The 27,520-nt window shown below is 60.4% G+C and overlaps 8 protein-coding genes across 8 annotated transcripts; all 8 read right to left on the reverse strand.

The window, feature by feature from the left end:
• Positions 1–217: 217 nt before the first annotated feature.
• Positions 218–2,521, reverse strand: PLICBS_006060 (uncharacterized protein; the record flags this gene model as incomplete). The annotated part of the gene is made up of 3 exons (XM_018319808.2): positions 218–615; positions 673–1,619; positions 1,674–2,521. The coding sequence occupies 3 exons, from the start codon at positions 2,519–2,521 to the stop codon at positions 218–220; spliced, it is 2,193 nt and encodes a 730-aa protein (XP_018182282.1).
• Positions 2,522–8,432: 5,911 nt separating this feature from the next.
• On the reverse strand, positions 8,433–9,311 carry PLICBS_006061 (uncharacterized protein; the record flags this gene model as incomplete). Its single annotated transcript, XM_018319810.2, has 1 exon — positions 8,433–9,311. The coding sequence occupies one exon, from the start codon at positions 9,309–9,311 to the stop codon at positions 8,433–8,435; it is 879 nt and encodes a 292-aa protein (XP_018182284.1).
• Positions 9,312–10,096: 785 nt separating this feature from the next.
• PLICBS_006062 (protein N-terminal and lysine N-methyltransferase efm7) lies at positions 10,097–10,945 on the reverse strand (the record flags this gene model as incomplete). Its single annotated transcript, XM_018319811.2, has 1 exon — positions 10,097–10,945. One exon carries the CDS (start codon positions 10,943–10,945, stop codon positions 10,097–10,099), a length of 849 nt encoding a protein of 282 aa, XP_018182285.2.
• A 1,413-nt stretch (positions 10,946–12,358) lies between these two features.
• On the reverse strand, positions 12,359–13,507 carry PLICBS_006063 (uncharacterized protein; the record flags this gene model as incomplete). Its single annotated transcript, XM_018319812.2, has 1 exon — positions 12,359–13,507. The coding sequence occupies one exon, from the start codon at positions 13,505–13,507 to the stop codon at positions 12,359–12,361; it is 1,149 nt and encodes a 382-aa protein (XP_018182286.2).
• Positions 13,508–14,338: 831 nt separating this feature from the next.
• PLICBS_006064 (uncharacterized protein) lies at positions 14,339–16,024 on the reverse strand (the record flags this gene model as incomplete). Its single annotated transcript, XM_018319813.1, has 2 exons — positions 14,339–15,884; positions 15,993–16,024. The coding sequence occupies 2 exons, from the start codon at positions 16,022–16,024 to the stop codon at positions 14,339–14,341; spliced, it is 1,578 nt and encodes a 525-aa protein (XP_018182287.1).
• Positions 16,025–18,791: 2,767 nt separating this feature from the next.
• On the reverse strand, positions 18,792–21,221 carry PLICBS_006065 (uncharacterized protein; the record flags this gene model as incomplete). Its single annotated transcript, XM_018319814.2, has 1 exon — positions 18,792–21,221. The coding sequence occupies one exon, from the start codon at positions 21,219–21,221 to the stop codon at positions 18,792–18,794; it is 2,430 nt and encodes an 809-aa protein (XP_018182288.1).
• Positions 21,222–21,625: 404 nt separating this feature from the next.
• On the reverse strand, positions 21,626–23,023 carry PLICBS_006066 (uncharacterized protein; the record flags this gene model as incomplete). The annotated part of the gene is made up of 1 exon (XM_018319815.1): positions 21,626–23,023. One exon carries the CDS (start codon positions 23,021–23,023, stop codon positions 21,626–21,628), a length of 1,398 nt encoding a protein of 465 aa, XP_018182289.1.
• Positions 23,024–23,968: 945 nt separating this feature from the next.
• PLICBS_006067 (TATA-box-binding protein) lies at positions 23,969–24,906 on the reverse strand (the record flags this gene model as incomplete). The annotated part of the gene is made up of 4 exons (XM_018319816.1): positions 23,969–23,985; positions 24,042–24,456; positions 24,518–24,605; positions 24,668–24,906. 4 exons carry the CDS (start codon positions 24,904–24,906, stop codon positions 23,969–23,971), a joined length of 759 nt encoding a protein of 252 aa, XP_018182290.1.
• Positions 24,907–27,520: the final 2,614 nt, after the last annotated feature.

Genomic DNA, 27,520 nt, shown 5'->3' on the forward strand with positions numbered 1-27,520 from the left:
TGCCGATCCGACTCCCAGCTCTTTCACACCATCGATTTCTCACCCTCACAACTGTCGTAATCAGGATTCATCAGGTGTCATTCATTAGCCTAGGTCACAACGAGGTCGACCATGTTCTTGCACAGCCCTCTCTCTGTCTACATATATCCTGCGAATACCGCCGCTCTGTTTCTTAAACTCCCCGCGCGGCAGAGGGCCGCCCGACTCCATCAGCAACTCATGCCACGCCCCCATCTGACGCGATCCTGCCCATCGAACTCCTCCCCGGCGGTTTGTCAACCAGATCCGCATATCCATCTAGGCTTGCACCCATGACCTTCACCAGGTCGAAGATGTGAGTTCCCTTGAACGTTTCCGCCCAGAGCCGTACTACCGCACTCGCCAGCTGTCGCAGCTTGGCGCTATCGCTGCTTGCCATGTCGCCTTGTCCTCCACTCGCACCCGGCCCCGACAGAGATGGATCGATTGGCACCGCGAACTCTGTCTCATCCAGCATCCGCCTGACCGTCTCCAAGAGACTCCTTTCCTCTGGCGACACTGGTGGGTCTGAAGGCGTTATGGCGGCAAGAGTGAGCAGCCACTTGGCAAGCAGCAATGCGCACTCAAAGTTGCAGACTGATTCCAGGTAAGCATATTGAGTCAAACGTCACGACAGCGCTTGGGGAAACGTACGGGAATGCTGTATGCTCCACTCGGTCGACTTTGCCCTCGCCACGTAGTTCACCCCAGCCTTGACAAGCATCGACAAGGCGTGGACGGCCTGGAACACCGCCCGGTGTAGCCGCAGACTTCGCAACAGCATCGGCGTTGTGCTTAGAGCAGACGCAATTAGCATCGAGTCTCGAGTTTCCAGCGACCGGCTTGGCGGGATGTCTGTGTTTAGTCTGATGTACGCCAGCCGCAGCAATGCCGTGGCATTGAAAGTCAGTGAACCGCCCGTCAACGAGTCTGCGCTCATGTAGTGGCCTGATTCGGCCGCCTTCAGTTGGTGCCGGTGCTCAAAGCTCGTTTGCCACACCCGCAGAGCCTGAGTCACCTCTTCCACGTCCTCTGGTTTCAATGTCCGCTGCACATCGTATGGCGAGCCAGCCGCAAACGATGTCTGCTTCAGAAGATATACATGCTGAATCAAAGCGTGAATTAAAACGTAGTGGCCAAGAGCCGAGAGATTCGCTGGGAGACCCTGGCTTGTCCGGCCAAATAGACGCGAAAACGCCTCGTGCACAGTGATCTCGGCAATGGGCGTTGACTGCCGCAGCTCTTGCCACTGCCATGACGTCTCGGCACGCCACAACTGCGACCGGAGAGGCAAATAGAGGTTCAGCTCGGACGTGAGAAGTTGCGGCGGCATGTCGTACGCTGTGCTGCAGAGATTAAAGAAGCAATAAGCAATGAGCTTGGTCCGGTTGGCACCCTCGAGTCGTATCCACGCGTCCCAGTCGGTAAGCACAGCCTGACTGGTCTCCACGCTCAGTCCCTCTTCACGGATCAAGAACGCCAGTGTGCTCTGCAGTGACAGGGCGTCCTGTAAAATCGTCTTGGCACCCCAAAGGCCGACGGCGAAGAGGAGCAGCACTGCTTGAATAGTCTCCAGCCGAGCTTGTGGCGTGTTTGGGGAGCTGTCGCCATCTGTCAACACCGTTTACCGAAAGGTACCTGAGAACTAAACTTACTATGGTTCACGGTGTGTGTCCTGTGTCGTCGGTCTTTCGGACTGAGCAGATGCAAAAGAGTGACGGTAACTTATGCTCGGCGACGGTCGCGTAGAGTGTGGACTGTACGATGCTGCGGTGGGCAGCAGAGCGTGCACCTCAGAGCTATGCCGCCTCCGGATCTGCTCTGTAGCGACGGCTTTGGCAGCGTACCAAAGAGCATATCCTCGATTAAACTCGAAGCGATACTGGGCGCCAACAGCCAAGATTGCAAGCAGTAGCTCTGGTGCCAACTCCGAGGGCGTCAGCGATGGCAAGTGAAGAAAAGGAAGGTGCTCGTGGAACCCGCTGATATAGCCTTCAAGAAATCTGGTCAAGGTATGCCGGGATGGGAAAACGAAGTCGCTCGGGAGAACGCTGGAATACTCGTCGATCCGGTTCTTGATGACGTTGTGGTCAACAGCCGATATGCGGAAAGAGGGCGCTCTTGCAGGGTCTTCATGTAATCGGGGGCCAGACTCTCCAACATCGCGAAGATCTGGAGCGAGGGAAGCAAATCGAGAGGGAAACTGAGACGGCGGTCTCGAAATGCCTCTCGGGTGCATCTGCGTCGGTGTGCGAGACCACACAGCCATCTGATGGTCCGGCTCAAAATGAGGGGGCAACAAATGCGGTGCAGAAGAAAAGTCGTCAAGGAAGAGATTGTAGTCGTCGTATGTTGGCTGAGGTGGCTGCGTCTGTGGAGTGAAGCCAGTCGACATGACCTGTTGCTGTTGGTCTTCTCGCGACCTCTCCGCGTAGTTTCCGACAGTCTCGGCATAGCCTTTGATTGAGACATGTCCGGTGTGATGCTGACCCATCTCTCCCATCATGGGAGGCATAGAGTTGACCTCCGTGGCCAGTGCCGCGTCTGACAAGACATCCAGATTACAGGCGGCCGATCGAGGCGTGCCGCGGGGATCGTGCGAGTTCGGTCCTGGGGCCCCATTTTGGGTGACAGGTCCATGATGGTAATGCTGCTGTGGAGCTGCCGGTTGCTGATGCTGTGGTGGTGGGGGCAACGGCCGTGCAGATGCTTGATGCAAACCGCTACTCTCTGTCTCAACGTGCCCATCCGACAGGGATGGCTTGTGGTTGGATGTGCCTGATGATAGCTTTCTCGGGCGGTTGTTCTCTTTACTGCCATCATTAAGGTGGACTAGTTTCTCGTGCCTGACGAGAAGATCACTGATGTCCATATAAGTCAGTCGTCACTGCAACACAAAGAAGGAGAGGCTCGGGGTGATTGCCGGTGGGCTCAGACGTTGAGTGTGCAGGCGGGGGGTTTTTATGGGCTTTAGCTAAAATGGACCGGGGCGCGGAGCGTGAACGGAGGAGAAGGGTGGCTATATGGGGGAGAGAATGGGTCCGGCTGTAGGTGGTGGGAAGGAGAAGGGCCGCAGGGTATCATGTGCGATCTGGGCAGGCAATACAATGCAACTCACCGACGGCCAAAAGTCTTGCCACATCGGTCCCAGCCGCAGGCGAACGGCTTTTCCTTCGTGTGAGTTCTTTCATGCCGTTGAACGTGCTCGACACGTCTGAAAGCCAGTAACGATGCTCAAGTCAGTCACAAGGCGGACGACAGCAGAAGGTGGGAAGGGAAACTGCCACTGACCGGAAGCGCTTGTTGCAGTACTTGCAGGGTAGGGTCTTTGGTTTCTGATCGCGGCTCTGGCCAGGCTCGCTAACAAGGAGAGTCGCCCCGGTTCCGTGAGGAGGCGAACCCTCCAAAGAGTGGTGGATGGGGAGCATTACGAGCACCAAGGCGTACCATCGGGAGACCAGCCCGCCTCATGTGTACCTGTCAGTGAGGCGGGGGAGAGAGTCGGCCTTCCAAAGGTTGTTGGAGGAGAAGGAACAGTTATGCGGGGATGCCCAGCACTGCGAAGATGGATACGGAATGGGGCTGGGAACCGCGGTTGACTCCGGCCAGCCCTTTTTACGCGCACTTTTGATGTCGGCGCAAGACGGCACTGGCTGGTCTGCAGGCCCAAACGAGCAAGAAGCAGGCCTCGCTAGCCAACGAAGGAGACAAGACCCATCAACTGCCCAGTCGGAAAGGGGTGGCCAGGGATGTTGCGGAGGACGATGCGAGTTCAGAGCAGAGACCAATGGCTGGGCGAGGGCGGAGGCAGAAGTGCTTTCGCGCGACGAGGCAGACTCCCACAACACGAGCCCGCTCGATCGCGCCGGATGGGGTAGGATTGGGACCGGACAAGGAAGCTGTGAGCCTGTTGGAGTGTCTGTACGTGGTCTTGCACGAGACAAGGCAGTGAGGATGGCGTCTCCAAGGAAGAAGACTGCCGCGGTTCTTGGGCTGGGTTGGGTTGTACTGTCCAGCCAGCGGCCAAGGCTTGGGGCGGCGGCCGAGAGCGGAGGAGGGCGGCGGCGGGGAGGAGGGAGGAGGGCGGCCGAGGATCAGATCAACGAGCAGGTGCGGAACAAGAGCCACAACGGCGTCGGGGAAACGGGTCTTTCTGAGACAGGTACTCCGCAGACAGGCCACTCAAACGGGCACCAGCTCGGGGGCGTAGGTACCTGGGCGATGAGTGGGCAAGCCGCAGCCTGGTTGCAGGACAGCCTCGCCGACGAGGATGAAGGAATGGAAGCAGCAGTGGCCGGTGGGCGAGGGGCACGACGGACGGAGTAATCAGTCGACAAGGGGAAAGGCGCAACTTGTAAGGAGCAAAAGGCGGCGTCTGTTTGGCTGCTTGGGGCCGGGCACTCGCGTGCGAGCGAGTCCTCACTCCTCAGTCGAGCATGAGTGAGCGTGTGAGTGAGTGGGTGTGGGTGGAGAGGGAGGGACGGCCACAATTACCTCGCGCCTCTCCAAATCAACGAGCTCGTGCGCCGGGTGTCAGTGTGGGGGGATGCAGCGGATAACCCCCCCATGGGGTTAAAACCTGGGGTTAGGTTTGACTCCGCATTGGAGAAGGCGTGGGTTGGCCGCCCTGCTGATAATTGCCTGACCGACTTGGCGCGCCGCCATTGTCCTCGGACGGAGCTGGGCCAGGGCGCTTGGCCGGGGGCTGCCTTGTTCCCCGGAGTTTTGGTGCTGCCATCCTTCCAGGTTGTCCAGGTTGTCGACGACGGGGAGGAGCCCGGATGCCCGGGTGGCGTTGGCAGGCACTTGGCAGTCCCAGTCCAGTCAGTCATGTCCCAGAATGCCACCGGACGATCCTGCGGCCAGGCCATGATGACATTGACAATGGGCATTGGGGGATCGGGGGCCGTGCCGAGTCGCAAGCGCAAGGCCCGTGCTGATGGTTAACGGAGTACTAGTACGTGACGAAGTTGCTAGAGGCAGATTGGGGAATCCAGGGGCGGCGCATGGAGACGGAGAACGGGCCTCTGCGTCAGGCTGTCGCGGGCGGCCCGCGCCTTCCTTGCCTTGGCCTGATGGACCGGCCGTCGAAGGATGCTCTTGCCGTTTGCCGCCCCGGTCCTCGCCTCGCTCTTTCCGTCACAGCATGCCTGCCCCTGGCAAGCCGCCTATCACCAGGCGGGCTCCATGCCCCAAGGTCTCCAAGACGTGCGGGCTTGCAGGACAGGCGTACGGGCCAGGCAGGAGCGAGCGGTCAGGGAGGTTTCTGGTGGTCGTTCCAAACTTCGCAGCCTGCCGGGGAACGCGCAGCCCCCCTTGCCCTGTCTCCGCGCCCCCCGGCACCGCATCCAGGGTGAGGAGAAGCTCAGGTCGGGGCGTCACAAGCGCAGCAACTGGAGCTCCAGTATCTGAGCTTACTCTCACCTGCATTCAGCCCGCTGCACCTCATCGACTGCGAATCTGCGGTGAACCTTCACACGTCGTGCCGTCACCGCGCCGGCCTCCTCTGATCCTCCGTGCTCCATCGCGTACGCTCACCGGGCACGTTGGATTGCCAGATTGGGCGCCTTGGCTGCAAGAGATATAATTAGACGGGCTAGTCGCTGCAACCATCCCCTCCCGCAGGTCCAGGAAACGAAACGATTTGGAAGTGCGCACGACGCTACGCTACCGACGAGCACGCAACGCTACCCAGTCCCAGGGGCAGGCAGGGCGAGCGAGGCCAGCGCATGCGCGCCGCCCGCCGCCGCTGCACCAGGGCTCCCACGCACCTGACGATGGAAACTGCGCGTGGCGGACCTTAGCGGCGTCTGGCGACCAAGCACCCCGGCCTCACTGGGTCAGAGGCATCAACTTTGGCCCTGCTCCCCCGCCGGTTCCGCCGGCCCTCTCCGACCTGGCTCGACGCCAAGGGGCCCGGGCGATCTTGGGTGGTGGACTTGTCGAGTGCGGCCAGCCTGCGTCCGCATGCTCCCGAGGCACGCAGCTCGATTACTACATCCTGTCTCTCCGGGCGGCGAGCGCAGTCGCGAGAAACCCCGTTCGCGACTCTCACGAGCATGGCAGCTCCGGGTCCGGGAACAGCAATGCGCGGCCCAGTGCCAAGCACGGAGAACCCTGTCCTGCCTGCCTGCACCCCGCGTGTGCCCGACCTGCACGCTTCCCAAATACATTAGGGATCAAGATCTCGCAAGCACATGGGCCTTTGAATCGCGCCCGAGGTCGGGTGTGATCGTACATGCTTCGTACATGGTCCAGCTGCACGTTAGGTCCGTCGCTCGGCCACCTGCCCGTCGCGCACCCCGCCCGCCAATCTGAAACACGGGAACGCCTTGTTTGTTGTGTCGTCCTGGCACCTGATTCTCGATTTCAGAGAGTCATCTCAGCGCATGACACCGACGACGCCGCCTCACCTTAGGCCCGCGGCCGCAATCACGGCAGTTGATCCCGACGAGCCATGCCCGCGCAGCGCGACGACAGCGTCGCCGACGAATCCTACCAATCAGCACGAGGTGGTGGTGGTGTCACATTCAAACAAGATGGATATTCCAAAATACGGCCGAGCTCCTGCCCTTTATCACCAAGGGTGGTCGGATACCCTGCCAGCCTTCGAGGACCAGGAGGTGTTGTGCTTGTGCCCGATGCATACTCACGCTGCTGCAAACGTCTTGGCGCATTGCGCCTTCGCCAGATTCACTCCAACCGGCGACGTGCTCGTCATCACGGAGCAAGGAAGAGCGTTTGCTCAGGTGACGGCTCATTGCCGCGGTTTCCACCATGAAAGGTGCCCGGCCGTCGAGATGGCTCCTCCTATCTAGACGCTGCGGGGCTTCAAGGTTACCCCTCCTCTGGCACTTGTCCACCGTAAGTGTGCCACAGTCCACGCCAGGGAGTCGCCATTGGGGCTTCGCCTGCCAATACACGCACCATCCTCTGGCCTTCGGGGAGTGCGTCGCCAACGAAGATGCGTGACTCGTGTCACAACCAAGTGGCTTTTGTGGACAAACTTGCCTGGGCTCATGGCCAGAGTTGGAGACGATGCCCGCCCGCCACATGCCCTCAAGGTCCACAACGGTTTGTTGAAGACAGACACGGACTCCAAACATCCCCGCATGAATCGGCTAATAATATCCTCACCCCAGACGCCTGAAGCGCTGCGGCCACAGACATATGCCCCCACCGACCCCTGCCCGGTCACCTTGGTTTGGGCGCTGTCGCGCTGCAGCATCCACTGCTCCGACCAGGGTCATCACCAGACTTCAAACACCACGGTGTTGGGCAATCCCAGAATCTTCGCTACGCCTAGCGGGGATTTACGCGGCCGTGACGGTTGAGACCGTTAGATTCGTGAGGGCACTGGCTGGCAGGGGCTGCATATACGAATCACGTTGTCGACGAAGCGTCACGCGACCATCGAACTCCATTGAACTCTATCGAATTCCATCGCGCCTCGTCCTCGGATCGCTGTCATTTAACCCGAGTTTGCAAGCTCCTTGTCGCGCGTTTTTTCCTTTTCGAGGTACTGTATGGCTGCGTCTCATTCTTCGCTGTCGTCAAGACCCATCGCCATGAACAAGCGTCGGCTGCTTCACGATGTCTGGCAAGTTCCACCGTAGGTAAGATTACAGGGCATTACTTCTTGTGCACGAAGTACTTGGTCACTTCCGAGATGCGGTATTCAAGAGAATGCCATCAGAGTTACCGCGATTCGGCTCCACGTGACCCTCGATACGGGCCTCAGCCCTGTGCGTGTTGCAAACGCAAGGTGAAAACAACAGATGATTCACCCTTCCAGGCCTGAAGTCTGCCTGGCGAAAGCTGTGGTCGTCCATCAATGAACCGTACCGACACAACGCTCGAAGCATGTTCCTCGGCCGAAAAGCAAGGGCCGATCCGTATTCCTTGTGAGAAGATACTCTCGCGGGGCACCCGTGGAATGAGAATGTGTGGAGGGCAGGCAGCAATGAAGCATGTCATCGGCCAGGGCGGTCGACCTTCCAGACACAGTAAGTGATATCGCTGTCGCGAGCTGCACGCATATCGGCTTCGCCTATCACAGCAGTCAGATTGGAGATGATCACCTGGACATCAGTAGGCGACATTCGACGGGACATGGCCTCCTCGTACAAGTCGCCAATGCTGCTCCCGAACCGCATGACCGTCATGTGCCACGCTTGCAGACAAAGCTGGCGCACCTACCAACGCAGGGCCGGCATGTTCTGTCGATATCCTATCACATGGTGGTCACGCAAGAGTGTGGGAAGCACTGCAAGGATTGTCTGCTCAAACGGCGTGCATGCTCCGTGACCTACAAGTGAGCGCAGTACATAAAACATCTCTTCGTTTTCAACGCTGGCAGAGAACGACTTGTACATATCGCTTCCATCCGAAGCCCCCTTTTACAATTCGAGTCCTTAACCCTGGAGTGAGTAGCCGACGTCACCAGCTTCCGACCCCAGCTTGACCAATCGCTTGCGCATGGCCTCGGCGCGCTCACGCTCGCTTTCGCTGAGCTTGGAAAAGTCTACTTTGTCGACATAGGACCCGATGCCGTGCTGGAGGACGTTCCGTGCGCGAAGCTTGCTGCCGCCAGAGTGGCCAACGGAGCCGTGCAGGGTCATGCGGTCCTTGGTGTGGTCGTAGACGCCACGGTGCAGGATGTTGTTGTTGTAGAAGGCAATGTCGCCAGGCTCAAGTTTGACGATGAGCTGGTCGGGCAGGACCTTCTCAAAGGGGTCGGCGTTGCGCTCGGTCTCGGTGCGCGCGCGCTTGTGGGAGCCCGGCACCAGAACGAGGGAGTCGTCCTCCCAAAGGGCGAAGTTATACTGGGCATGGAAAGCCGGGCGGCCCAGACGCTCCATCTCCTCCTCGGGGGTGGCCTCGGCAGGAATGTCGTCGCGGTGCCACCTCAGCTCGAAGTGGCCGTCCGGGCGAACGAGCATGTTGAAGAGCTCCATGACGAGATTCTCATCCTCGCACTGCAGTAGCTCGCGGACGATGCTCAGGACCTCCTCGGAGAAGTACAGGCTGGTGTAGATGTCGTTTCCGGGCATGTCCGGGTTCATGAGATGCTGGACGCCCCAGATGCCCTTCTCGGGGTTCCATTCCCAGGGCGGGAACTGCTTGCCGACGGTGCGGATGTGAGGCCACTGGCCGCTGCGGGCAAGCTTCTCGACCTTGAGACTGGCCTCGCGCAGGGCCTCGAGCTTTTCCTTGCTGACGATGGACTTGACGACGACGAAGCCGTCGCGCTCCAGGTCGGCGAGGTAGGAGTTGGTCTTTGTGGCGGGCATGTCGGCGGTACCTGCGCGTCGCGGGACACGGCTTGATCGACGGTGATGAGTGAGGTTTCTGGTGATGTTTGGATCGCGCGAGAATGGATAATGGGCAGGGGTATCTTTGATTTGCTAACGACGAGCCAAGGCACGACTAAATGCGTCGCGGATGCTGCTTCATATTTATCGACGATGGCGGCTCGTCCGTTACAGTGCCATCGGCAACGCGTTCTCCATCTTTTTCTCCGTCACACTTGTCCATTTTCTTACCCGACGGGAACCACTCCCGAGCGTGGTGGGCTGAGACGACTGCTCGCTCAACACATTGTCCGGTTTCCCTCCACAATCGCAAGCCAGTGATGCAATACGGGCTTCCTCCAGCGGCTTAGGGGGCCCCTCTCGCACCTCTCCCGCCGTGTCAGCGTGTGAGGCGCGGCGTTTCGCCTTTCCCCATACTTTGGTGGTCGGTATCATATGGGCACAGTTAAGCCGCGGCGGCGAACCGCGCACTCCACACTGTGGCGGCAGGGCTGGGCGTAACGTATCATTGAGATCCCTAGCGAGAGGGAGATCTCCAACCACCCGCCGGGCGAGGGGCAACGACAAAAAGACGAAGCCGCGTCCCGCTCCACCACCACCACCCGCGCTTCGCTTCACTATTGCTCGCTCCTCTCTTGCTTGTGCGGGCACAGCGCGGGGCTCCACAAAGCGGCAACACGGCCCCGGCAACGAGCAAATCGCTGCAATTTCTATTACGAGTCGTGACGGCACGAGGGGCTCCCTTCGGGGAATTTCGTTGCAGTCTATTGAGCAGAGCTACCGCTACTATTACTTGTATATGGTCCGGTAGCAGCAGCAGCGCCGTCGGCCCAGCGGACGACGAAGCCCTTGACGGTCTTTTGCACGTCGAGGTCGCCCGGGTCGTTCTCGAAGAGGGGCTTCTCCAACTTCCTTTCCGAGACCTGCTCCACCGAGAGACCCGCGTCTCGGGCAACGTCGAAGAAGCGCATGTCGAGGTCCTGCTTCCAGGGCCGATACGACGTGAAGAAGACGTACGCGGCGCCACGTTTCGTCATGGTCTCCTTGATGGTCTTGACGAGGGCCCCGTGCTCCGAGTGGCGGAAGAGCAGGTCGGCGAGGACGAGCACGTCGAACCGCTGCTCTGCCGCCCCGGCATCGGCAGCAGCCTCGTCCGAGGCGGCGAGGCGGGCGAGCAGCGGCGCCGGGTCCGCTCCCCAGACGAACCCCATGGCATCCACCCTCGCGGCGACGCCGCCCTCGGGTTCGACGGTGGCGTCGCACTCGTCAATGTTCTTCTGCATGTTGGCCACGAGGTCCGGGTCCGGGAAGTCGGTCATGACGACCCTTCGCGCGCCCAGGATGGCGGCCACGAGCGAGGGCAGGCCCGCTGCGGCGCCGAGCTCGAGGACGGCCTTGCCGCGCACGCTCGCGGGATCGTCCTCGAAGTAGTCGGAGATGAACTTTGCCCCGTTCCAGAGGTGATGGGCCTCGGTCGGGCTGTGGCCCACGAGGTGCAGCGTCACGGCCTTGCCGCTCTGCATGGTGAAGATTTGCTTGGTCGGCGGCGGCGACGGCGGGTAGTAGTCTTCCGGGTCCTCCATAAGGGCCCCCGTGTCGTAGTCGTCGTCCATGGCGGCTCACCGGGGCTGTGTGTGTGCCAGGGGTCTGGCCCGTGATGTGTGTGGTAGTAAGATGTGCTGTGATGTGATGTGATGTCAAGCCCGACACCGGTCGTCGTTCCTTGACGCTTCTCCCGCAACGTCAACAAAGGAACCAGAAGCAGAAGATGGGCTGACGCCTCTTGGCAGGCTGGCGCGCACCCCTGCTGCCCGCAATGATCGACCGGCTCTGGCTCTTGGGGCGTCTCCTTCCCGAAGGCCCTAGATCTGCATGCAACGGCGCCTTCAAGGCGAGCCCGGAGCAGCGGCAGAACAACGAACACGAGAGAACGGTGTGCCCAGCGGTGCCCACACCCTCCCCTTAGTGGCAAGGACTCGAGGGGGTGTTGCCGTTACGCTTCACCGAAGTAGTTCACCCCCTGGCCGCGTCCTCGCGAGCTGGCGTGTAGTTACTTTTTCGGCTGAGAGCGGGAAGCGAGCGGACTAGCGATACGGAGGGAAAGGGAGAAACACCAGGGGGTGTGGGTTGAAGCAAAGAGAGGCAGGCAGAGGGGATGATGATGATGATGATGATGAGCCGCGTCCATCCATTCGTCGTTTTTCTGGGCAGCCCTGCAAGAATTTTGGCGGTTTTTTTCAGAGGTGAGACCCACCCCTGCTGGCGGTGGCCGACCACGCGGAGCATGGAGCAACAACAGCGAGAGAGAGAGAGAGTTTTGGTGGCATGGCACTTTATTTTTTATTTTTATTTGGCCATTGAACCAGCAGAGGGGCAAGTCCCTCCACAAAACCCATATCAGTATGAGCAAAATCTCGCGCCCGTCTCCCCGCCCCTGAGGCGAGGACGGAAGACGAGGGAGAGGAGGAGGAGGAGTTGGAGCGGAACGGATGGGGTGAAAGTGAAGCCAATCCCAAGCAACGCAGCAGCAGCAGCAGCAGCCCGCGGGGCCCCGCGAGGCGTCCCGAGGATGCCCGCTTGCATTATCAGATGGTTCCATCGACGGACCCGGCACCGGGGCCACTCGCCGTGATTGGGGCGGCTGGCCACCCTCCAAGCAACGTCGTGTCGTGGTGTGCCGTATGTGTCATACATGATGGGTTTCTTCAACAGGAGGCCATGGACGAAACGAGAATGTGGTGGAACAACAAGGCGCTCGCTTGCTTGCTTGCTTGTTGCGGTTTATCCTGCCGGGCTAGATCGCCGCCATGCCGCACTTCATCGCGCCCGTGCCCTTGCCCCCCTTGCCCGCTTGTCGCCGTGAACTTGTGATACGAAACGTGCCAGGGCAGGCAAGGCTAGGTTCCATCAGACTTAACATGGCCAACTCGAACGTATCCCGCGGCTGCACGCCACACCACAGTGCCTGCCTGCCACATGGCCAACCCTCGCAGGGCGCGGGCGCCGCCGCGCCAGAGATGCCGTCGTCACCCAAACCGCTGCCTCGCCAGCTCCTTCAGCATGCTCACCGTCCCGTCCTCCCTCTCCTGCCACGCCCTCCTCCGCTCCTCCATCTCCTCCCTGCGCGCCCGCTCCATCTCCTCCCTCCTGATCTGCCGCTCCGACTTGCGCTTCTGCTCCCGCTCCTTGGCCCGCTTGTACTCCTCGAGAGAGTCCCCGCCGCCCATCGCCTCCTCCTGCTCGTTGTCGCCGCCGCCGTCCCCCCCGGGGCTCTTGTCCCGGAACTGCCGCATCTTGTCGTTGACCTCGCGCCGCTTCTCGAGGCGCCGCTCGCGCGTGCCCGCCTCCGCCCGCGGCGCCAGGTCCTCGAGCCGCTCCTTTTGCAGCGCGCGGTCGGCCTTGCGCTCTGCGCGGAGGGACTCGCGGTCGGCGGCCCTCGACTCCTCGATGAGTTCGTTGCGCAGCGAGAGGTCCTGCAGCGAGGGGATCTGCGCGCCGACGGGACGCCGTGCGTCCGCCTGAGGCAATATCGGGCCGTAGTCGTCGTCTTCGTCGTCATCAACATCGCCGGCACCTCCAGCCCGTCTCGAAGCAGCCTCATAATCGTCCATCTCCTCCGTAGACCTTCTCCGTCGAGCATGCGGGGCGGGCTCGTCCTCGCCGGCCGGGGCGGGACCTCGCGCCGGGCCGAGTGCCGCGACCCGCGCAAACATATCGGGATCGTACCACCCCTCGGCGAGCTCGCCCCTGTTCCACTTGCCCACGAAACTCTTCCACCGGCCCTTGAACTCGCGCTCGTCCATGTCCTCGGCCTCCTTTTGCTTCTGCACGGCGAGGTAGTACACGAAGAGCGGCTCGAACGTCTGGAGGTCCGACTTGCCCAGCCGACGCGACGAGAAGGGGAGTTGCGCGTCTTCTGCGGCATTGCCGGTGTCGTCCCGTGTCTTTCCGCGCCTGTGGTGGTGATGGCGGCGGTGGTGGTGGCGATGATGTCGAGAGTCCCTCGCGTCCGTGTCTGGCGACGCGCTCCGCCGCCGCTCGTCTGTCACTCTGCGCCTCTTGCGGTCCGGTGAGCGGGATCGCCTCCTTCCATGGCCCTCCTCGGATTGTTCCCTGGAGTGATCGGCTCGGCGGCCGTCCGAGTACTCCCTATCCCCGTGTGGCCGGTGCATCATGGTCGCTGGTGAACGCTGGCCAAGATGCCAGAGGGTGGAATGACGTTGACTTATGCTCTCCGTGACAGCGCTAGGCTCGAGGCAGTATCTAACGGCGCAAGTACCCCCTGGGCGAGAGCTGGTGGCGGGCGCAGGATGAAATATCAGTTGAGTCGCGAGGTGTAAAAGTGAGAGTCGTCGTGCGTCGCGCCTGGCTTGCGCACTGTCCGGAGGCTCTGCGTGGTGGCACACTGGCACCTGCGCAGACCCACTTTTACCGGTACGGCCACCAGTGTGCTGGAGGCGGCGTTGACTTGGATCGTAAGCCGTCGCTCACCTCTCGGTGAGTATTGTTCGAGGGAGCAGCTAGCCTGAAGCTGTCGAGCTCACACTGCTGTGCATCGTAGGTTCCTTTTCTCTGGAAGCACGGCGTGATTTGCCAAAGCCCGAGGTGGGCGTTTTATACGATGATGCGCTGCTTCACGTGTCATGGCTCGCTTCACCACGCCAACAATTCATCAGCCCGTCACTATGACTCGGTAAACGTAAAGATATGTCATATCTCCTTGAGTGGGATTATTTCCATCCACATGTCATCTGCCTCACGCGGTAGATCATGCGTCTCATCTACCTCTCTACTCACCACCGCTCTGGGGTATCGTTCAGCATATATGCCTTCGAGCCATCGTCGCCTGATGCAGCTCGCTCGGCTCTCCTGGGCCGTTGTCACCACCACACGCTATGCCATCCTGCAAAAGACATCTTTTACGCTTCCCAGGCCACAGTCCAGCCCTGGTTTTTGTCCGTCTAGTGCTCATGTGCCAACCGAACCACTGACATGCGTCCAGCGCATCACAGAGATGGATGTTCTCTCGTCTCCTCGGGGCCGGGATTGTTGTGGATTACGCATCCGATGCACTGGCAATCGTCGCCGCACGGACAGCTGGAGGTGTCGCCGGCGCAAGACTCCCCGAACGGGTATGATACGAAGAAGAAGTCGTTTGCTGAAAGCGTCTGTTCGTCGCTGGCGCCCGACGGTGCATCCGATGGGGTTTGAGGGGCCGTAGGCGAGACTGTGCCGTCCGCTTGTGTTGTGACCGGTGTCGCGACTCCGTTGGAGGCCCGACTGCCCGAGCGCTCGTGGTGCCCGTTCGCATGGCTCACATGCCCACCATGATGGGCGTGCATCTTCTGCCCATCCTCCATCATAGTGTTCCACGCTGAGCGGACGTAGTCCTGCGTGGCCTCGTTATAAGGGTGCGCCGCGCATCCTATACACTGGCAAGAGTCGCCGCAGCTGCACTGATGGGATGTCCACGACGCGCTGTTCGGCACGCTGGGGGGTTGGACAGCCCCTGGCGAAGGCATCGGAAAGCCGTTTGATGCAACGGGCTGCCCCACGTTCATCGTGGCCATGAGCTGTCTCCACTGGTCGGGCTGTAATGGCTGGAGGAATGATCCGAACTGCGGCGGATAGTTGAATATCGTGGGCTGAGAAAAGTATGGGTACATGCCGTTCGGCATGGCCATCAGAGGCTGGTACGGCTGCATCATGATGCCGTTGAGTTGCGGTGGGTGGTTCAGTGACGGTGAAGACATGGATGAAGGTGGCGAGGCGGTCTTCGGAGCGGCCTGAGGTGCTGAGCAACAGCTCCTGGCCTTGGTGGTCCCGATCTCGTTCGCAGTCGAGACTGGAGCTGCCATCGGTTGCGGCGCAGGCTCCGCCTTGATGCCGTTCGCACCTCCGCCGCAACACCCACCACCATTAGTCGAGGTTCCGTTCGAGGTGGCCGGTCTAGCCGCAGTCGCTCCAACGTGACCGTTGGGGGTGGAATTGGAGGCAGCTGGGCCCATCAAGGGCGGCTGCATCGGATACTGAAACACAGGAAACATGCCTGGATCAGACCTAAATGATCCCTCTACAGGGCTCAGCCCCAGGCCAGCATACATCGGCACCTCTGGCATTGTCGTCGTTTGACCGTTGGAGCCTGTCGCTGGCCGTTGCATGCCATTGTATCCGGATAGGATGTTGATCTGGCTTGCGTCCATACGTTCCAGCCCCGTGATATCGATGGATTGCTTTCTGCTCGATCCGCTTCTTGAACCCTGCTTCTGAACGCGGAAAGCCGCGCCGGCGGCCTTGGACGGGCTCGGTGGCGTGAGGTCGCGGTTGGCGACATCCTGGTCGGTTTTCCCGTCGGCCGGCGCGGCCTCCGACGTCCCACAACGACACTTTTGCTTCCTCGGGATGGCAGCCGTGACGGCGGCGCACGAGCAAGGGCGAGACGACGGATGCGGGCATGAGCTCAAGGGCCGACCCGGCTTGCGGACGGGAACCATCAGCCGCTCGTTGGCGTGTGTGCATTTTGTAGACCGATGGCCGCGGATGCAGGGCTCGCTGTAACGGAGAAGGTCAGTCGTCTGTCTTGTCTTACGGGCGCACAAGCCGCGGACGAAGCGCGGTCGCGCGCAAGCGGCACACTGCCGAGGCAGCGAGGCTACTCACCAGGCCATCTTTTGCCCGTTGATGAGGGGCATCGTGACAGTGTTGCACGCGAGGGCGCGACTCGGGGACAAAGAGAACTTCAGAAGCGGCCGCGAACGGTGGTCTAGATGGCGGTGCCGCAGTCGGCCGCGAGCCAGGCTCGTATAGGCCTGGGCTGCAGATCCCGGACGCCGGCTCGATAGACCATGAAGGTCGCGGTCCAAGGCTACACGGAGCTCTCGCAGGCGCTGCGCAAAACTGGCTCGTCGAGTCTCGGGTTCGGGATGCTCCGCAGGATGGAGGAGGGGCGGGCGGGCAGACCGTCCCCTACTTTCGGAGCCTCAGTGAAATGAAGCCGAGTTGGTGAGACGCGAAGCTGGCCAACGTGCTCGGAAGACGGCACGGCAGACCAACGAGCGCAAAGTCAGGTGATGTTGTAGGAAGGAGAAGAGGTTCAGTCGCTGGCTGGCTCGCCGGCTCAGTGGTTGGCGATGTGAACGGTGCCGGAAAGAGCACCGACGGAAATGGAACGCTTTGGCCGGGTCACAGCGACAGACAAGCGGCTGCCACAGTGGAGGGGAGGAGCGGGTGGTGGTGGGATGGAAGGCACGAAAGTACCTTGGGTGCCCGGGTGCCCGTGAGGGGACCACCGCGGGCAAGCCCAGCGCCGAGGGATACCCTGGGGCTTGGCCGCGATCCGCTGTGGTGGGCTGCTGGGTTGCGCCGGGGGCTTGGGTGACGGGCGGTGCGAGCTGGAAAGCCCACCCGACCTCAGGTCGATGGATGGAAGCCTGCTAAAGGGAAACGTGCCGCCGCATGGAAGCAACGGGCCCCACGTGCGGGGGTCTTGGACCGCCCGCCCTGGGTCTTGGGTGCCGAAGCCGCCTGGCTCTCGGCGGGCGCGGAGAGCGGACGGTACTGGAAGCGCAGGGCGGCGGCAGCTGCAACAGCGACTCGCCCTCCAAGAGCGGCAGCAACCCAAGCCGGCGCATGTCCGTACCCGTGGAGGGCATCAACCTCAACAACAACTGGCCTGCCTGAGCTCAACCTTTCCCATTCATGGCGGCAAAAGCACATTGAACACCTCGAGCTCGGGACAGGCTGGCCTGCGCCTCTCTGCCCCTAACCTGACGTGAGCCACCACCACCACCACCACCGCCACCAGGAGGACGGCACTCGGTACAGTAGCGCGAGAGTCAGTCCAAACGCACCAAACTTTAAACGCCCGCTGAAGCGACTCGCGCTGTGGCCCGGCCTAATGTGGCACGTAAGGGTGCCCTATTTGGGCGGTTGGCAAAGGCTGCAAAAACGACCGAGCGTTTTGGCAGGCCGTCAACCAGAAACGCTCGTCCCCTCTGATACGGTGTGTATCATGGTCGCTTGCTTGCTTCCCTTGTCGTCCGTTCTTTGTCGAAACAAATCTACGGTCACCAACCAAAACCCGACCGTCAACGCTTCGCTTTCCCCCCCCTCTCAGTCGGCAGTAGACTCCAATCGGGGGATAGCATGCATTGGCCGGCCCAGCCCCGGCTCGTCATGGCCAGATTTCCGGGCATTCTGTGCAGCAGCTCCAGCAGCTGCAGCGGTATGGAGTAGCAGCAGACATGGTGGTGGGTGGTGTTGTGGTCCCTCCCTCCTTGGAAACCCATGCAGGCAATCATGCACGCACGTCTTGGTTCGGTTCGGTTCGCCCACGGAAGCCCGTTTGCTTCGCAGTGGTAATATTGACATGTCTTTGTGTGTGCAAACGGATGGGCTTTGCCGGTCCCTTGCATTCGCGTTTTTGAGGCCGGGGCGTGTGCTCGACGAGGTGAGCTCTCACGCATCGCGGCCGTGCTGACTGGGCCTCGCGATAGTACGAGGAGAAAAAAAGCGTCGGTGCTCGAGCATCCGCCCAAAGAGCCTCGACCCGTAGGCAAGCATGCCCGCCCCTCTCCCCTTATCCACCCCCATACCCGTGCGCGCCACTTGGCTCAACCAGGAAAGCCCACCCAGTCGTCAACCGCGCGCTCCCTCGACGACGGGCCGCTTGGCTTGTTGGTGGTGAGGAGCACGCCTCAAAGTGAGCAAGTTTCTATTGGCCCTCGCGCCGACCCTGGACAACCCTCGCCCTCGACCAGACATCCGTCATTCTCTGTCAGGCACTGATCCATGATATCTCGTACTGTTTTCCGTACTTTGTACATTACTGTTGCCGCCGGTGCGTGATGCCTCAAGCTAGCTGGGTACATCCATGCGTCTTTGGCCTGCTCACCGTTGCGGAAGCTGTTGGAGTTGCACCCTCGGGTCAGCTTCGTGCCCTGCGCATGGTCCCTTCCGCCAATCCGCCACGGTTCGCGTCCGACTGCTCTGCATTGTATGCGTCTGGTACCCCGTTTCCGCCCAGCGGGGCCAAACGAGATCCAATAACCGCTTACATATATCATGGCAACATCTTGGCCCTCCATGGCGGGAGCCTCTTGCTGTGACTGGATCTCACCAGCCGTGATGCAGATTCCTGTGGCCCATCGAGCATGGCCCCCGTCGCCGTCTTTCCTAGGGCGGCTTTGTGCTCCTGGCACAACATCAGGTGAGCCTCGCCGTTGGGGGGGCTTTTAAGCAGTCGTGCAACCCCGATTCAACCTCAGTCAGACGCCGCACCACAATCCCAGCCTCCTGCCTCGGTTGTCTGAGATTCGCCCGTAATCATCGCTCATACAGTTCGTGTAAGTAGTCTCACAGGGTATCTCGAAACACAATGCCGCCAAACGCCTTCGTTGGACACCCCTCGACGATCGGGCTCCGGTGCGGCCATAACGCCGGTCTGTCGCAGTGCGCAGCTCAAGTCGAATCAGCAAACATGTCGACTGCGCGCATCCGCTTCCTGGGAGGCGCGTTCCGTTCATCTTTGGAGTCGGGTCGGGTGGACCTGTCTGGGTTGCCGAGTTGCCTATCCGCGCCAGTGCTAGCGTCCCGCTGTACTGTCTGTTCCTCTGTCCGCTGTCCTGTGCCCGGCGCAGCATTCGAATCGTCCGGGCTCGTGGCCATCGCAGCATCGCCATCGGTGTCGACATCCATGTCGTCTTCGTCGATAGGTTCGCCCTCCACGTCGTCATCGTCGATTGGCTCTCCCTGGACGTCATCGTCCTCGATCGGAACGCCGGCAACATCTTCATCGTCGATGGGCTCGCCTTTGACGTCTGCGTCTCCAATTGGCACCCCTCCAACATCGTCGGCCCGGGCCTCATCAGGCTGCGTGGTGCTTGCAGTCTCTGGTGCCACTCCCACTGCTTTCCACTTGCCCTTGTCCGCCTCTTCCTGAGGTTCATCCTCAGTCTTCTGAAGAGAAGGCGGGTTCTCAAACGTAGAAGTGAAGTATGCTTGACTCTTTGTCGAAAATACGCTCCATCCCTCCCACAAGTTGAGTATCAGCTTGATGCTGCGTTTCCACTTCTCAGCCCGGAGACGGCCCCAGCCCTGTTTCTCTGGCATCGATCCAAGAAACTCAAAGACTTGTCGTTCTTTAAGCGCCTTTTCAAACAGCCCCCGATATCGCCAAGTGTGGCGATAGACTGTCGTGGCCGATGTGGCGAGGATGTCGCTGACAATGTACAAGCCTACCAGGCTCGCCGCGCTGGTGTCAGCGGCTTCGCTGGCAGGCGCATCATCCGATTTGACGACGTCTGTGGCTGGCTTCGCGGCCGGGTCGTAATCAGGGTTGGCAGATGTCAAAGCAAAGGGACTCGCAATGTTAGTCACGATCATGTCCACGATCTCTGCGGGGCCACGATCGGCGTGGGAAAGCGCGAAAACGGACACTCTGGCAACATCCCTTTTCCGAAGTTTGGAATGGCTGTCCGGCAGGCGCCCCAGGAGAAATGTGAGCCTCGCCTGGTCCAATGGGCTCAAGAAAGATCGCTCGACTTCACCATTGTTTGCCGTATTGCCAGCTTCCAACTCCTCCTCCTCATCCGACGAGTTGTAGTCCGGATCGGAGGCGATCTCGCTGAATTCGGAGACGCGTTCGAACGGCATATGCTCGGCGGCCTTCCACGGTGGGTTGTCATCGCAGACGTGGACGTGAGGCTCGTTCCGAGGGTCGGATTTATATGCCGTGTTGAGCTGCCAAAGCCGCCAGCGGTAATATACACCCGCAGTGCTTTTCGAATCCCACAGCCACGACCATTTCTCGTCTCGCTGTATGTCCGGTCGTGCCATCAGTCGGGTTTCGTACGCTGGTCCATGCTTGATGATACGTTCGACAACAGAATGGATCTGGCGAAGCACCTTCACATCGTCAGGGACCGCCACGGGCACGTAGAACTGGTCGACTCTGTCCAAGCCAGTACCAGGTCGTGCGTATGACGAGGGAGGCGCGAAGCCACGGTGACGGCTCTGGTATGTATTGTTTCCACGCGGGCCCAGATTCTGCTCCATAGCTTTGGCACCAAACGGCTGAGGTGTCGAGGACGCACCAGATGACGCACCAGCGGGATTTAGGACCGCCGAGGACAGGTGCCGCTGAACTGATAGATAATTGCCGTTACCGAGATATCGATTCTGGAGAGAGCCAACGGCCGCATCCATTGCACTTCCCGGGGTCTCCCTCGACAAGGTGATGACGGCACTTGCATATTTCCTCTGGCCATTGCTGGCACCAGAGGCGGACTCGATCTTGATAGCCTCGACCTTTAAATCCGGCAGGAGAGCTCTGATGGCTGCCGGGGAGACGCCCGGTGGTATGTTCGTCATTCGAAGTTGGGGCTTCGCGACAGCCTTGATTTCGGCTCTCTGCGCGGCGTCCCTCTGGATTTCGTCTTCCTCGTCGCTGGCATTGTTGAAGGCGGATACTGACAGCCTGTTAGTATGCACCTCTTGAGTGCCAACCGAAGCGCCGGTATCCCTCGGTGGGCGAGAGTAGTCGTTGAACGAACGCCGACTGTCGAATCCGGGGGCAGGTCCCAAGGTTCCCGGCCCGCTCTTCTTCATCGCCGACGCAGCAAAGTGCCGCCTGCCTGTGTTAAAGCCAACAGACGGTTCGCTAAAGCGAGGTCGCGATGGTTGCGCCACGGGGCGGCTCGGTCGACCGCCATCGTCGTCATGGTCAAATGACTTTACGAACTCCTTGTACACCGCTTCGGTCTCGGCTTGGTCGCGCTTGCGCTTCGCTTCTGCTTCAGCTCTCGATCGTTCGAAGGCGGACTGCTTGGCGGGCTGGGCCAGCTTGGCCTCGGCGTCGGGGAAAGCTGTAGGTGCCTTTCCGGAAGACATTTTGTTCGGATGACGTCGGTCGTCAGGTCATGCTCGAATCTCCGGATGTGGAGAGGTGCGGCTTTGCTGCCCAGATGAGGATGGAGCGACGCGGGCGTGCAGGTGCAAGGTGACGGTGCAAACATGGAGCTTCAGTGGGGTGTGGCAGTTCCAGGCACACAACGCTCAGCGGGCGCGTGGTGCCAGCTCCGTGTACTGCGATTATGTCATGCACCCGATAGAGTCATAAACTCGCAGGTCCAGGGTCCTGCTTCCAGCGGGCAACACCAGCAAATGGAGCAAGCCCCATGTCCTCCATTGAATCGCATTTAGTGATCACAACGTCTTCAGCGAGGGGCTGACTCTTTCTGCCCAGCATTAAGCTTTCAGATAATCTATTAGGCGACTGCTCTGGCGCTACGCCTCTAGTTCATCCGCGCAAGCTCATCCTGCAGAATCATGCCCGGGTATCCTCCTCTGCTCCCATCATTAGTGATGAGTCCACGAAACTTGCCGTCCACCTCCCGGCCGGTCACTTCGTCCGAGGGGCCCTTCCACCGCCACTTGTGCCCCAGCTCCCCGCCCTTGCCGAGCATGCAGTCCAGCACCCGCTCGCCCAGCAGAGGCAGGAACTTGTACCCGTGGCCGCTGTCCCCCGTCGCGATAAAGAGCCCCTTCCAGCCGGGGTGCCAGTCGACGAGCCAGTCCCCGTCCTTGGTGTCCGAATACCAGCACAACCTGGTCTCTCTCCATGGTCGGTCCTCGAGGCCCTTGATGGGGACGAGGTCCTTGAGCGCGCGGCGGAGGTCGACGTCGGCTTCGAGCGGCAGGCGGCTGAGCGCCCCGTCTCTGTGCGTCGAGGGGCGGGAGACGACAATGGGCCCGCGCTCCGCGGTGGGAGATGGCGGTAAGGCGTTATGAACGGTTGTGGGATTGAGATACCCGAAGCTGTGGCGTGCGACCTTGAGCACGGTTTCTCGCGGCGGGATGATGAAGAGGCCCGACGACAGGTTCAACACAACAGGCTGCTTCGCCAGCACGGCGAGCTCCTCCTCGGTGATGTCGACGTATCCCAAGACGTGGCCAGTTGCCTCGACCTGGCCCCTCAGATCGATGAGCTCGCCGGTCCAGGCGCCGGCAGCGACAAATACCATGTCGCCTGTCAGCAACGTGCCGTCTGAGAGCTTCGCCCCAGTGACCTTGTCGCCTTCTGTTGCCAGCTCCTGCACGCTTGCGTCGACAAACTTGACTCTCCCCGTGGCTGCCACTCGCTCGTAGAGCCACTTCATGCCCTTCCCAGCATTGGCCCAACCGGATAGGGTGTTGAAATATCCCCAGTCGCCGGGGTGTGCGTCCGTCCCCAGCGCCGCGTTGAGCGCGTCACGGCTCTCGAGGGTCTTGATCCTGTCGGCAGCGTATCCGTTCTTGGCGGCATACTCGGCGACGTTCTTCCAGCTCTCCTTGGTGTAGTACATGCCGGACTTGGTGCCGACCTTGACCTCCTTAGGCTCGTCCGCTGTCAGGACGAAGCCCGACTCCGTGTACCGGCCTTGGCCGCCGAGATCATCGTCCCCCTGCTTCCGCCACTCCTCCTGCGCGATGGTCGCGAGAGCGGTGTAATGGGGGTCCGCATAGTCTGCTCTGATGATTCTCGACGTGTCCACGCTCGCGCAATCTGTGGGAGGGAACTGCCCCCGCGCATGGTCAACGACTGTGATGGCCGTGCCTGCAAAGAGGGGGCGCTTGGTCAGCGCCCAGGCCGTGCTCAAGCCGAACACGCCAGAGCCGATGATGAGGACGGATGAAGGTGGGTTGCTCTCCATGGCAAGCTCGCCGCAAGCGCTTGATCGAGCCCGTGTGTCTACTTGCAAAGAACAGATTGTGTCTGTACGAGATGCCAAACATGATGACGGCCACTGGGCCCTCGGAGGTTTAAGTCGGCTTAATGGAGGTGGGGAACCAAGATGGCCGATGATCGGGGAGCCTAACGCACGGAGTCCCCACGAGTTGGACTTCGTGCGCCCTTGCGGAGGCAGTCCGTTCGTCTTGACCACGCCAGAATCCACTTTGTGTCTATATGTGCGCCTTTACGAGTACACAATCATTGGCCTCCAGGTGAGTGACACTTCGCCATGTGGCACGTCACAGGTTGTCCTGTCACGGTAGGAACAAATTGGCTGCAGAGGCGTAAAGAGTATTCGTGTCTATCTTAGGATATCCCGCGAAAGACGGGCCACCAAGAGCGCCGCCACGAGTCCGGTTGCACGCAGCCTGGACAAGCAGGAAACCGCCTAACAAACCAGGAATTCTCTCCACGTCTGCCTCTTCGCATGCATCCACCTCGAGCTGCAGCTCGTCTGCAGCGTCCCGCACTCCAAATCTGCTCTGCCGCAGCCTCCACCACAACTCAATTTTCCCCTGAAAGCATTAAAAGTTGGTCGCCATCAAACCGCAGTTCGCGACGGACCGAAAGCAATCTATGAACCGCGGAAGTGGTAGTCTTTGTTCTTTTCGACGCAAAACCGAGTCCTTCGCAGAAAGGAAACAAAGCCGCCCACGGCCTTTCCTTTGCCAACGCCAATGCAATGCATAAACGAGAATGATACATGAATGCCCCAGCAAAGCGACTCGGGTTGTGGCCTACCCAGGTCGGAGCATCCAAATGTGTGAAAAAAGCAATCGTGGTATCATGACCAAAGGTCTATTCGTACAAATCGACAAGGAGATCTGGGGCTGCACAGAGTGCAACGGGCCAAATCGTGATGCGTCTAAACCTTGCGGAAGTCTAGAGGCACCAGGTTAGCAAAACTGATCACATGAGCAAGACAAGAGCTGACGAACCTTGCAGCACAGGGTAGATCATCTCGAAGGCCTGGTAGATCTCCTCGCGCACCTTGGCACCAGTGAGGACAATCTTGCCGCTGACGAAGATGAGGAGAACAATCTTGGGCTTGATCATGCGGTAGATGAGACCAGGGAACAGCTCAGGCTCGTAAGAGCTGAAGTTGTGGTGGCGAGACGCGAGGCCCTCGAGACGAATCGGGAACTTGATGTCGCAGGAGCCGACAATGTTCTGAATCTTGAAGTCGGTGAACTTGGCGTTGAAACCGAGCTTCTGAATGATTCGGGCGTACTTGCGCGAGGCAAGCTTCGAGTCGTCCTCGGACTTGGCGCCGGTGACAACCATCTTGCCACTGGCGAAGATCAGTGCAGTGGTCTTGGGCTCACGGATACGCATGATAACGGCCGCGAAACGCTGAGAAAATTGTTAGCACCTGTCGAGCGCAAACGGAGGAAGCTGCAGTGCGTGAACTGACCTTGGGATTGTACTCAGCGTTGCGGGCATGCAGAGCGATCGTCTTCAGATCAAGGCGGCAGTCAAGGTTGACCGTTGCGACAATGTTCCTAGAAAGCACTGTTAAGCATCACTGCAATTCGACCTAACCTCGCCACAGCCAAAGACATACTGCAAGGTGGGAGTGATGCCACTGGGGCCCTGGTTGGCCGCAGGCGTGGCAGCGGGAGTAGCGGGAGTCACCCCATTTCCGTTTGCTGCCTGCTGGCCGTTGACAGCGCGCTGTCCGGCGTCGCCATTGCTGGCGGGCGGAGTCAGCTCGTTGGTCGCTCCGGGGAACGATAGCGAGCCGGGCGCGGTGAACGCCTTCGCCTGCGCGGCGTTGGACGGGTGAGTCTGGATGCCCTCCATGACGATCGTAGTGCGATGCGTGTTGGAATTGGGTTTGAGCGCTGAGCAGATCTGATGAGAGTCGTTAGTGACTGGTCGGATGAAGGCGGAGGCGAGAGAGCACCGGGTAATGAACGTGAGGCTGGTCGCGCAGCTGGTTGTTGCGATGCAGAGCGTGCAAAACAGTGCAGTGAAGGAGGGAAGTTGCGTGCAGTGAACGGGCTTTTATAGTTGTTCGGGGACCGCGCAGATCAGCCTGGCCGCGACTGGCGGCCAGCTGGCAGAGGGCTCGAACAGAGTGATGCGGGACCCGCGAGTACGTGAATCATCGAAGCAACGGGGCGACGGGGCAACGGGTGTGTGCGACCTACCACTTGCGGGAGATGAACAAGCGAATGTCTCCCCTACAGAATGAATGCTCCAGCGGCTTGGGCTTCTTGCGCTGCGGCAGCCGTGAGGTCAGGCGCAACGCAGAGAGTAATGACCGGCGAGATGTTCGTGGGAATTCGGATCGATCGACGTTGTGACTTTTTTGTCGACTTTCGCAACCGCACCGTGCTCAACCACGAACTCGGGATCTCGTGCAAATCAAGAGTATTTTTGTTTTGTTCTTTTTTTTCTTCTATTGTTGTCTACGCACGCGCAACGACCCGATGGCGACGGACAACGATAGATTCGCTCTTCTGTCTTCGTCGGAGTCAACGAGGTCGTTCGCAAAAAGAAAGCGACGGCGCAAGGAAAACGTATTCCAGTTCTCTTTGTGCCGGATCGCGGGGACGTCGGACGCCGGTTCAGCCTGAGAGGGCGGGCTCACTCGCTTGCCAGGGACCACGCGCGCGCGATCGCTTCGCCGACGAGTTTCGCAGGCAACGAGCCTTTTCGCAGGGTTTGCAGGGAGATGCAGCGTCCGCGAAGAGGGGCGTCTGGCGATGCAGAAAGAGAGAGTGAGGTTTGGTTTGTGGAGGTAGCGAGCCGATACCAGCCAGGTGAATGTGGGGCGTGACGTCGTGGGGAGAGGGAAAAATTGAGAGGTGTGGCCGACGCAAGTGGTAGGTACGTAGGGCCACCGGTCGGGACTTCCGCGCGAGAATGGCGAAACGGGCGGGTTGGGGGAGGCCCGGGTACTTATAATTTTGACACCCGCCGACCCAGGCAGCTCTCCCAGGCAACAAGTGGCCTTGTGGCGCCTCCGGTGGCAGGCTAGCCCAGCTTTAGCGTCGGCGCTAACAACACGGCTGCCCAATCAGCGTGCCGCAAAGTGGTGATTTTATCTCCTTTTTCCCACCATGGAACCCCCGTCCGGCCCCAACAGCCCCCCGAGGTACCTCGATAGCACCGCCTCAGTCCATGTACCTGTCGGCTTGGGGGCACTGGGCACTGACGCTCAGGGCACGGACGAGCCCTGGAGCTCGGGCATCCCTCCCGTGCAGCCGTCCTGCCCTTTGTCGGGCAGCTCGGCGTCATGGGCTCATTATTCTCACCTTCTTCCGTCACGACTCGTGGGACGCCGTTTGACTCTTGTTCTTTCCCTCACGTTTGCACTTCTCGACACGATCGTCTTCCGAGAAGACGTTGCCGGGGCGAACCTCGCGATGCCAGACCTCGCCACCACGACAAGCCGGCCGCCGCCTCGGTCCTCGAGCACGAGACGACGATCCGAACATCGACGATGCGCCGAGCCATGACGAGACGATACCCGCCGCGTTCGCACCGCACCGCACGGCGCTGCTGCATCGTGCCGTCTCGACGATAAAGCCGGCCCAGAGAGCTCCAGGGAAAAGGGGGCTGGAAATTATGGGCCGTCGGTTGGCCGCGTCGCGCCGGGCGTCGAATCCGCGCCGCGGCTCCCCCCATCCCCCCTATCCACCAATGCCCACCAGCCCTTGCCCTGAAAATTGCCTCCTGGCCAACCCTCGACAGCCCCCCTCACACACGTCCAGACCTCTCTGAAACACCCACTCTCGCCCCCTTGGGTTGATGCGCCGTCGCTGTGGACACGCGTCCTGGCGACCGACAGGGAGGAGCAAGCGCTCGCCTGCCATCGCCTCTCTCAGGTTGTCGCCACCCATCATCGAGAGACAGCGCGTGCGAATGCGCGGCGCGCAGCTGCGGTGCAGGTGTGCCGTATCTGCATCGCGCATCGCACATCACGCATCACGCACCAGAAAATCACCAGTTCGACGCGCGCTCCCGCCCACTGGACAACAGACTCGCGTCGCACTCGTGCGCGAAGTCGCGACGCCGGACAGAGTTTTTCGTGGTCAGCACGAAGAGAGGGGAGGGGGGGCGAATGGCTGTGAGTCATGGGCCTTTGAGTTTCGTCCAACCATCTTGCCGTGTGCGGCTCCAGCCAGAGGCTCGCTGTTTGCGTGCTCTGAGTGGCTGGGGCTCCAGGTCCTGGTACTTGAGGCTCCGGCTCGACAACCCCCTTGAAGCACAATCGTCACGGAGCATCACTCGTCCCAGCAGGACAGAGAAGCGTTTTCTCTGCAAGCAAAGCGACCAACTTCATCCTCAGCCGTCTGGCTGACGCTCATGGGGCCTTCAGGCCCATCAGAAACGAGCCGGGGTTGCGCCCCCCTGAAGCCCATCGTCAGCTCGACCCCGTGAGAAATTGATGTTCATGGGCTGGCGG

This window comes from Purpureocillium lilacinum (genome assembly GCF_023168085.1).
Source record: "Purpureocillium lilacinum CBS 284.36 DNA, scaffold_4, whole genome shotgun sequence".
Taxonomy (NCBI): domain Eukaryota; kingdom Fungi; phylum Ascomycota; class Sordariomycetes; order Hypocreales; family Ophiocordycipitaceae; genus Purpureocillium; species Purpureocillium lilacinum.